Raw genomic sequence first — 11567 nt, forward strand, 5'->3', positions numbered from 1 at the left:
ACCAGAATTGGTGTCGGTACCCCTCAAGTATTGTGGACAACACCCAGGGGGACTCCACACCCTCCTCCCACTTTGCCCTTTGAGACCGGGTGAAGCGGCGGGGAAAGGGTGTGTCAGGGATCTTGCCGGGGCCTGCCTCTCCTCTGGTGCCCAGAGCGCCTGGGTCTCCCAGGCACATCCCTATGGCGGTGACGGTTGACAGGTTGTTCCTCCACAGCATGCTGTGCACCTCCCCGCTGTCGTCCCCCCAGCTCTCCTGCAAGGCCTTGCGGAACTCAGCAGAGATGGGGACAGATGGAGAGTCATCACTGTCCACCAGTTTGATGTCCAGTGCAGTGGCTACCTGAGTGAGTAGGCAACTCATAGCCTCTCGAGCCACTGGGGACGATGAAGCCCCGCTGCCAGCTTCTGATGGCCTGTCAGCCTGGTAGCCCAGCTCACGGTGGTGAACAGTGCCAGCATCGTTCCCCAGGAACAGCCTATCACTGGCCAACAGGGAACAGCTGTCGTCGCCATCGAAGCTATCAACCTCCTGACGCAGGGCATGCGCCCTCCATTCAAGGTGGTCCCAGCAGAGCCATCTCCTGCCCCCATCCAGGACTGGCAGCAGATGGGCTCTGCCTGCGGTGGCTCCGGCCACATTTCCTGGGAGGGGTACTGGGACCAGTACAGGGACTAACAGCTCGCTGGCACACCACTCCTGAGGCAGGGAGCTCGTCCCCAGCCTGAGCCTGGCCGACCCACTCAAGCCAACAAGGCCACGGAGCAGGGGTCCAACGCCCTGGGAGAGCTTATGCCGTGACCCGCTTGGAGGAATAGGAACCCGGTGTGGGATAAATTACCCAGTACCTCTGCAAAAACGAGGAAGACCCGTGTGGGAAAAGCAGGCAGACAAAAAAACAGCAACTGGGTAATGGATTTGATTTATTTGTTTTATGCCAACTGCAATATTACCTAGCCGGTTTAATATCCAAGCAGTAAAAACAGCACAATATGATGGAGTAACTCCATTAAGGAACTCCAAAGTTAATGTCTCAACGTAGTGGAAGCCCACCACGATACTCTTACACTCTGCAAGGGAAAGAACAAGAAAAAAACCCTGCAGGGTAATTAGCAGAGAACCCGTGCCTACGTCGCGGGGAGCAGCATGTTAAAGCAATTCACAACACACACATAGAACAAGCCAGTCGGCAAGTTGTGTAAGGTAAATACAGTTTGTGGCAGCAAGAGCCACCATACTAATGGATGCACACAGAGTCGTAGTGTAATGCTAACGAAACACAAGTACGACAAACTACGGGCGGAAGACATAGATCAACTGCGCAGCGAGTGGAGCACTCAAGAGGAGGGGCTGGCCATGAAAGTTTGTACCTCAAACCATACGGACGTCCGCCGAGAAAATGAAAGAGAACGTGTGTCGCGGCCATGAGGTCTATATATGTGGGCGGACCCCAGCCGTGAACCAGGTGTACACGGGAGTAAATCTGTAAATCCTCACCTCGGATGTATCCCTCCGCCGCGGAGTGATACCAATATATTGGGGTGATACAATATAGTGAAATATAACATGGCATGGCCAAACTTACTGTTAGAAAACACATTTTTCATTGAGCTGGGAAATGTCGCTATAGTGTTTGTTTAGCGCCATCTAATGTACTGGAATGCATATCACACTTAGCACACAGGGCAGCACTTCTTTGGGATACAGTTTGATGGTACGAATCTGGTCTATTATTTTCTTTATTACATATTTTTTTACTTGTACTGTAGGTTTTTTATTTTGAGAGATACTGTTTCACACATTGGCCTATACTGCTATGAAGGGCAAGTTGTTTACATACAGTGGGGCTCCTTCTACACAGTGACAGGCCCCAACATCACAACATCAACCATTACATTGCACAGTATTTCCAAGGGCAAGATATGGCTGTGTCCCACTTACATTGACCCCTGTTGTAAGGCACGTGCCTATGGAGCTGAATGCTGAAACAGTTTTCCACTATGACATTGCACAATGGCAGCAGGTGTTCTGGATGTGCAACAGGCTGTACTGCAGAAACCATGGGAAGTGAACTACACCAGATGGCTAACGACCGAATATAACTGGCCCATTTCAGACTTTGAGTGGAAAGGTCCAGGAAAAGGAGTAGAGCATTGTTTGCAGAAATATGTAGAAAGTGAGAGATCCACACAATATGTCAGTATCTATGCATTATTATGCCTAATTATGCCTAATTATGCCATAGTACCACATTTGAAATGGTTCAGACTTTTATATCATGATACAGTAATCCATTTATGCAGTTTATTAATATGCAATATGCATGAACGCAGACAAAAAATATGGCAGGTGTTTCTATAACACAACAGAATCTGATAAGATGCTATTTTAAAAACTAGACGTGTTCAACAGGTGTGAGTGTGTGAAATTTCTCTGTGCCTGTAGTATTCATTAACTTCGTCCCTCCTACAAGTTAATACAAGTCCACTCTATATTTTTTTAGGAACGTTATAAACAACTCCGTTCTCCAATTCCCATGTCACCTCAGCATATTTGCACCATGTCAAACCTTTGTGTATGGATGCATCTCTAGCGTCCTTCCACATCAACCACTGAATAAGTCATAGTCATATGTTTTACAAAAAGCTTTCGTAACAAATGGGTTACAAAAGAGGACACATTGGAAACACATTTGTGAACAGTACGTTCAAACTGGGTCTAACTAGTACAAACGCTATCCTCAATATGTAGTAGCTGCCAATGCTAACCCCAGATTACTGTACTTAACATGATTGGAAGACTGACTACAGGGAGGAGCTTTCATGGATGCTGAAACTTCTGTTTGGCTCGGCTAGCTTGCTATATAAGGAAATCCATCTTTGGGACAGTGCACCTAGTTATTGGATCTTTGCTGGGCCATAATGAAGATCATTCTGCTTGTTGTTCTGCTTGTGACCCTGTTCTTTCAGGGGTACAGCAGTAAGTATGAGCCCTCCTCGGGTTGTTATGGGGCAAAGGATAATCTACTAGATAATTATTATTTGTTAACTTCATTAGTATCACTTGAAATTAAATGTAATATACCTGTTAGAATATAATATTATCATTGTGAGTAGGGCAGACCCTAACAAAACCTGTCAGTGTAACACAGCCTGTGAGTGCTATGGAGACTGTTGGTCTGACTATGAAAGCCTCTGCAAATGTCAGTTACAGTAGCAACCGTCTCTGTAAGTTTATTTTAATTTTTTATGAGTTAACTCCTTCAAAGCTTTCCTGAAAGATATGTGTCATAGAATGATCAATAAATTAGTGTCCAACCGCATTCTAAGCGCTCCACCTTGAAAGTCAGATAGTTAGAATAGTTTATCATCCATTAGGAAATTATTGATTTGTTAATTGGCTCAATGCCTAGTTAAAATGTGTATGAACTTTACCAAAATAGCCAAAACAAAGCATAGCTTAGTCTTTACATGTCAACAGAAGCAGGGTGTGAACTTTTCACTTTTGTTCCTTTTCTCCAGCTGGATCCACATCCTGCCAGGGCCGCTGTGACGAGAAGTACAACTCTCAGAACAAGTGCCACTGCAACTCCAAGTGCTCCCAGTATGACAACTGCTGCAGTGACTACGAAGCCCTCTGTAATGGTGAGAGGGGCCTGTGTCATTCTGATCTGGAGGCATGCAAACAAAACCATGTCCCTGAAACATATCCCACGGTCTACTACACCTAGGCACAGTTAGTTATTCATCTGTTATCTGTTTGAGCTGCCCTTCTTTCCATCTCGGAAAATTAATCACAACACCTGGTGAAATTCACATAGTGGTCGAGGTCAATCACAGTGCACCATTCAGATACTCCTGCATCATACATGAAAGAGTCTTCACTACACAACCTTTGTGAACTAAGTAAAAATCAACATACTACATGTAGCTCAATATTAGACAATAGTCAGTCATTGGCCTTTCTGATGGCCACGGTGGCAAGATGGCTCACCACCAGTGTTTGAATCAGGGTGCCCTCAGTCTTTTTACAGCTTGAGAATGCATTGGTGTGCTTGGCCAGTAGAGGTCATTGGTGTGCAATGTAAAGTGTTGCTCATCAAGCACAGCACAACAATCTTCAATCGGCTCCTTATGTGAAACACAGTACTCCAGTTCGAAGTCCTAGCTTACACATTAATGTTACAATGTCAATTTAAGCTAAAACATAATAATAATGACTTCTCGACTTAGCACCCGCTCCAGGATTGTCCTGCCAGGGACGCTGTGGGGAGAAATACAACTCTCAGAACAAGTGCCACTGCAACACCAAGTGTGGAGACCACAACAACTGCTGCAGCGACTACACCTCCCTCTGTGGAAGTGAGTTAACTGTTACTCAAACTGTTACACCAAAAGTATTATATCCTTGGTATTTGTCCTGACGTACACTACCGTTCAAAAGTTTGGGGTCACTTAGAAATGTCCGTGTTTTTAAATAACATCATTAAATAACATCAAATTGATCAGAAATACAGTGTAGACATTGTTCATGTTGTAAATTACTATTGTAGCTGGAAACGGCAGATTTTTCATGGAATATCTACATAGGCGTACAGAGGCCCATTAACTGCAACCATCCCTCCTGTGTTCCAATGGCACGTTGTGTTAGCTAATCCAAGTTTATAATTTTAAAAGCTAATTGATCATTAGAAAACCCTTTTGCAACAGCGAAAACTGTCTCTAACCAGAATAAAAAGAGGAGTGGGAGACCATGGTGCACAACTGAGCAAGAGGACAAGTACATTAGAGTGTCTAGTTTGAGAAACAGATGCCTCACAAGTCCTCAACTGGCAGCTTCATTAAATTGTAGCCGCAAAACACCAGTCTCAACGTCAACAGTGAAGAGGCGACTCCAGGATGCTGGCCTTCTAGGCAGAGTTGCAAAGAAAAAGCCATATCTCAGACTGGCCAATAAAAATAAAAGATTAAGATGGGCAAAATAACACAGACACTGGACAGAGGAACTCTGCCTAGAAGGCCAGTATCCCAGAGTCGCCTCTTCACTGTTGACGTTGAGACTGGTGTTTTGCGGGTACTATTTAATGAAGCTCCCAGTTGAGGACTTGTGAGGCATCTGTTTCTCAAACTAGACACTCTAATGTGGTTGTCCTCTTGCTCAGTTGTGCACCGGAGCCTCCCACTCCTCTTTCTATTCTGGTTAGAGCCAGATTGTGCTGTTCTGTGAAGGGAGTGGTACACGGCGTTGTACGAGATCTTCAGTTTCTTGGCAATTTCTCACATGGAATAGCCTTCATTTCTCAGAACAAGAATAGACTGACAAGTTTCAGAAGAAAGTTCTTTGTTTCTGGCCATTTTGAGCCTGTAATTGAAATGCTGATGCTCCAGATACTCAACTAGTCTAAAGAAGGCCAGTTGTATTGCTTCTTTAATCAGGACAACAGTTATCAGCTGTGGAGACATAATTGCAAAAGGGTTTTCTTTTTTTTTAAACAATATTTTTATAGATCTTTCTTCTTTAACAAGACATCCAGTATATAAGCAGAAATATTACATGAAAAAAATAACAGCAAAAACCACATCAAAAGTTAACAGCAACAAAAAGCAAAAGGGTTTAATGATCAATTAGCCTTTTAAAATTATAAACTTGGATTAGCTAACACAACGTGCCATTGGAACACAGGAGTGATGGTTGCTGATAATGGTCCTCTGTACGCCTATGTAGATATTCCATGAAAAATCTGCCGTTTCCAGCTACAATAGCCATTTAAAACATTAACAATGTCTACACTGTATTTCTGATCAGTCTTCCCTGTGGCTCAGTTGGTAGAGCATGGTGTTTGCAACGCCAGCATGGTGTGTGCAACACCAGGGTTGTGGGTTTGATTCCCACGGGGGGCCAGTACAAGAAAAAAAAGAAATGAAATGTATGCGTTCACTACTGTAAGTCGCTCTGGATAAGAGCGTCTGCTAAATGACGTAACTGTAATGTTATATTAATTGACAACATTTTTATTTTTTTTGCTTTTCTTTTAAAAACAAGGACATTTCTAAGTGACCCCAAACTTTTGAACGGTAGTGTACAAAATAACAAGTTTATGAGCCACAACAGCACTAAATGCCCTATATATTATTAAAGCGATGCCACTACTTCTCTATGTTACAGCAGTACAATGATTATTAATGTAAACTGTTCCCCATGTCTCTGATACTGTTTGTCCATGGGTGGTAGGCTATTATAGGTTCTATAGGTTCTATGGTGGCAGTACCTAAAATAAAGTGTTCCTTTCATGTGTCTGTTAGGCTCTGGTGGTGGAGATGGAGGCAGTGACATCACTGATGCTGAGATCAAGTCTATGTCTGAGACTCTGTATGCTCTGGACTCCAACAAGCCCTCTGCGTCAGAGCTGATCATTGACTCCCAGGCCAGAGTGCCCAACTCCGAGACCAGCTCCCAGAATGACCTGTCCCCACGCCCGTGAGATACTTGCCTGAAAAAACCTGTTATATTTTGTTTCTCTTTTCTCTTTCATTCTCTACTTCTTCATTTCCAACCACCTCTTTGTTCTATTATTCCTCTCTTCTTCTGTCTCTCTCTTATATTATTTTTCTCTCTCTTTCTCCCTCCTTATATCTTCATCCCTCTTTCCCTGTCACTGTCCAACCTCTCCCTACTCTATCTCTTTCTCTCTCTCTGACCTACAGTATAGATATACAGTACCAGTCAAAAGTTTGGACACACCTACTCATTCAAGGGTTTTTCTTTATTTTTACTATTTTCTACATTGTAGAATAACAGTGAAGACATCAAAACTATGAAATAACACATATGGAATCATGTAGTAACCAAAAAAGTGTTACACAAATATATTTTATATTTGAGATTCTTCAAAGTAGCCACCCTTTGCCTTGATGACAGCTTTGCACACTCTTGGCATTCTCTCAACCAGCTTCATGAGGCAGTCACCTGGAATGCATTTCAAATAACAGGTGTGCCTTGTTAAATGTTAATTTGTGTAATTTCTTTCCTTCTTAATGCATTTGAGACAGTCAGTTGTGTTGTGACAAGGTAGGGGTGGTATACAGAAGATAGCCCTATTTGGTCAAAGACCAAGTCCATATTAGGGCAAGAACAGCTCAAATAAGCAAAGAGAAATCACAGTCCATCATTAATTTAAGACATGGTCAGTCTTTGAAAGTTTCTTGAAGTACAGTCGCAAAAACCATCAATCGCTATGATGAAATTAGCTCTCATGATGACCGCCACAGGAAAGGAAGACCCAGAGTTACCTCTACTGCAGAGGATATGTTCATTAGAGTTAACTGCACCTCAGATTGCAGCCCAAATAAATGCTTCACAGAGTTCAAGTAACAGACACATGTCAACATCAACTGTTCAGAGGAGACTGCGTGAATCAGGCTTTCATGGTTGAATTGCTGCAAAGAAACCACTACTAAAGGACACCAATAATAAGAAGAGACTTGCTTGGGCAAGAAACATGAACAATGGACACTAGACCGGTGGAAATCTGTTCTTTGGTCTGATGAGTCCAAATTTGACATTTTTGGTTCCAACCGCCGTGTCTTTGTGAGACGCAGAGTAGGTGAATGGATGATCGCTGCATGTGTGGTTCCCACCATGAAGCATGGAGGAGGAGGTGTGAGGGTGCTTTGCTGGTGACATGGAGGAGGTGTGGAGGTGTGAGGGTGCTTTGCTGGAGGAGGTGTGAGGGTGCTTTGCTGGTGACATTGTCTGTGATTTATTTAGCATTCAAGGCATACTTAACCAGCATGGCTACCACAGTATTCTGCAGCGATACGCTTTCCCATCTGGTTTGCGCTTAGTGGGACTTTAATTAGTTTTTCAACAGGACAATGATCCAACACACCTCCAGGCTGTGTAAGGGCTATTTGATCAAGAAGGAGAGTGATGGGAGTGCTGCATCAGATGACCTGGCCTCCACAATCACCCGGCCTCAACCAAATTGAGATGGTTTGGGATGAGTTGGACTGCGGAGTGAAGGAAAAGCAGGCAACAGGTGCTCGGCATATGTGGAAACTCCTTCAAGACTGTTGGAAAAGCATTCCTCATGAAGCTGGTTGAGAGAATGCCAAGAGTGTGCAATGCAGTCATCAAGGCAAAGGGTGGCTACTTTGAAGAATCTCAAATATAAAATATATTTGTGTAACACTCTTTTGGTTACTACATGATTCCATATGTGTTATTTCATAGTTTTGATGTCTTCACTATTATTCTACAATGTAGAAAATAGTAAAAATAAAGAAAAACCCTGGAATGAGTAGGTGTGTCCAAACTTTTGACTGGTAATGTGTGTCCTGACTGTGTTTTCTTCCATCCAGTTTGTTCAAGTACCTGGACGAGGCGTCTCTGTTCTCCAAGCCATCGTATGCTGCCTTCATGGCCCTGCTGGACAACTACGAGAGAAAGACAGGCACCACAGAGGACTTCACCCCCCAGCAGCTGGCTGAGCAGGAGACCTTCCTCAGGGAGGCCATGTCCAACACCGAGCTGGGCAGAGAGCTCTACGCCTTCCTCTTCACCAAGGGTATGGTAGTATAGACATCCACTCTGTGGCCTACTGAGATAGCATAAGCCAGTCTTTATATCATCATCATGTCTCTAAGAGCCCATCTATCATTAATATGCCATACTTATCACATACAGTACCTTCCTAGCTTACACCTACAGTTCATGTTACAGTATATCTATGATACCACCCCTTCATATTTCTATCTCAATATTGCTCACTATCTCCGATGATGTCCAAACATCTATCTCCATGTAAAGAAGGTGTACCCAACTGCACTTCAGCCCAGCTTGAACAAAAAAGGGAATCAGGTGCTCGACTGAGGGACTTGAAAATCCCCAATACATTCCACACTCCTGGAGTAAGGAATGTTGTTTGGATCTATCTCCATGTGTAATGTGTCAGTTTGCTGTTCTCTCTTCCCCAGGACGCTACAGCTCAGAGGAGGAGTTCCTCTATGACCTGAAGATGATGTGGTTCGGCCTCTACTCCCGCTACGCTGGCAAGATGGACTCCAGCGGCTTTGAGCACATTTTTGCAGGTATGATATGTGTGTGTGTGTGTGTGTGTGTGTCTGTGCTTGTGTGTGTGTAAAAGTGTGGTGCGTATCTAGTTTTGTTAGTGTGCAAACATGTGTGTGTGTGTTTATAAAGTGTATCTGTGTTATTCTAGGTGAGATTAAAGGTGGGAAGATATCTGGCTTCCACAACTGGCTTCAGTTCTACCGGCTGGAGAAACAGGGTCTAATTGACTACTACAGCCACAGCTTCGATGGACCTGTAAGCACCAAACAAACCATCACATTCACAACATAACTCTGTAATCATAACATAATCATAACACAAAGTCTCCAAAAATGGAGATTTGACTGAGACCTCTCTCTCTCTCTGTCATTCTCTCTCTCTCTCAGTGGACTTCCCACCCTGATGTTCTGGGGATGCAGTTTATGTGGGATGGCTACTTCAAGCAGGTTGGTTCTTCCATCATTGGCTGCAGTCCTGAGTTCGACTTGGCCGTGTACAGTCTCTGCTACATCACCCGTCCAGGAAAACAGTGAGTACTCCATTCATGTGTGTGTGTGTGGTTCATTCCTTTTTCATGATCTACCAAAGGTGATGCACACACCTCCATAGCCATTGCTGTTCTGCACTTCCATCCATTTTGGAATGTGTGTCACATGATCGCTCATTATGTGAGTGTGTGCTTGTTGCCATTGTATGTTATGTTTTCATCTGGTTTTCTGTGTGCAGGTGTAAACTGAGCCTTGGAGGGAAGCCACTGGTGATCCAGACCTACACCTGGGATAAATCCTCCTATGGGAATGGGAAGAAGTACATCGGCTCCGCCTTCCCTGCCACGCCCTAGAACTGAAGCACACAGTGGCCACTCAGCATTCAACAAGCTACCAACAGTCTGTCATCACATCCCTCATCAAACTAAACAAAGTCCACTTTTAGTCCTGACACGCAGGAGCATTTCAATCAGAACTTGTATTTGTGAAGGAGTCACATTTTGGTCAATGGGACAATTCATCCTAATTGAAATTAATATAGTATGAATGTATTGTCTCACTATAAATGTAGGTGCAAAACATAGATGTTGTAATTTTACAATTTACAATTTGGTAATTTAGCAGACGCTCTTATCAAGAGCAGCTTACAGTAGTGAGTGCATACATTTTGTAGTAATAAAGCAAAGGTGACATACCATTCAATATTGGGACTCTTGACATTTCTGCTCATGATTATTTGTACAATTGGGATTATTTTATTCTCAAAGAATGAAGATTCTAATAAATCAGGTGAACCCAAAAACAAGTTCAGGTTGTAATGTTTTACAATCACATTTGCCAGAACTTGTCCAAGATGATCAAGAATAGTCCAACACCAAGCAGTTAGTCAAGCAATGAAAACATGTGTAGGGTATGAGAATCCTATGCACTTCTGAGGGCATGCTCAAACTATGCCCAACGGGGCTGAAAATGGGCATTTACACGCCCCTAGAGCCGGCACAATGGTGACAGCCCACCACTAAAGCATGTGTGTATATGACACAATCGCTTACTGTCTTACCCAAACAAAAACCAAATGCGGTCTCCTGCACCCCTCACCAACAAAAAAATGTAAACGAATAGAAACAAAAACAGGTTTAGCAGATCCTATTCTGCTTGACCTACTCAAACAGTACCCACTAGCTAAACCTTTTCCTATCAGCTGTCCCACCCCAGCTGGGTGTGTGGATCTGCCTGTGTGTAAGGCTGCTTCCAGCTGGGATGGGGAGATCGAGTTTACCCTTTCACTCATCCAGGGTGACTAACGGGATAAACTCTGGGTCTGCCGACAGGACAGGGACACACGCTTGCACCCCTGTTTAAAGAAAGTATTAGAGGAGATGGATCTGCTTTAGATCCCATTGTCCCCCGGTATGTTAGTGTCCGTGCCAAGCGAGAACACAAGGCCAGTGACTTCATGCTAAAAACACCACCTTTCAGGAATTCATCTGATTTGGGCCTCCACAAACAGTCTCAGTCTCACATCAATTTGACAAGACAGATATGCTCTGTGAGGAATTTCTCCAGGTCAGTTTTGTCAGACCATATTACATTTTCTGGGCCGGTGACTGAAAATTAGAAGAGTAAATGTCCTCTCTTTTTGAACCCAAGATGGAATCAAATTAAACCACACTGGGGCAAGAGAGAGAAAAATATTCAATTGTTTCTTTTGTCGCTCTTAAAACTTCATAATCTAATTATAGCTGGCCACCCGCCAACCCCTCCACACATAGCCCCCCAAATGGGCTCCCCCTGGCAGAACTACTAGCCACCTGACTTTTGTTTTGTAATTATATTATCCCGCTCTCTTTAGCGTGTCGTGGCTAATGGCTGAGCGGGATGGTCCAGCTGCCCACGCAGAAACAAAGCAGCTTACTGGGCCAGACAATGGGCCCGTGGAAAAGGGACGCCTGAAGGCGGTCGGCCAATGAGCATGCACTGCAGGGGGCCAAGGGAGGGTTAAGGGA

General features: G+C 43.9%; 1 protein-coding gene across 1 annotated transcript; it reads left to right on the top strand.

The window, feature by feature from the left end:
- The first annotated feature begins 2858 nt into the window (after positions 1-2858).
- Positions 2859-10263, top strand: LOC106583236 (endonuclease, polyU-specific). The gene is made up of 9 exons (XM_014167174.3): positions 2859-2980; positions 3523-3645; positions 4234-4362; positions 6304-6478; positions 8362-8567; positions 8977-9090; positions 9222-9328; positions 9460-9602; positions 9800-10263. Exons 1-9 carry the CDS (start codon positions 2923-2925, stop codon positions 9912-9914), a joined length of 1170 nt encoding a protein of 389 aa, XP_014022649.1. The 5' UTR covers positions 2859-2922; the 3' UTR covers positions 9915-10263.
- Positions 10264-11567: the final 1304 nt, after the last annotated feature.

This window comes from Salmo salar, chromosome 22, assembly GCF_965601325.2.
Source record: "Salmo salar chromosome 22, fSalSal1, whole genome shotgun sequence".
In the NCBI taxonomy this organism is placed as follows: Eukaryota; Metazoa; Chordata; class Actinopteri; order Salmoniformes; family Salmonidae; genus Salmo; species Salmo salar.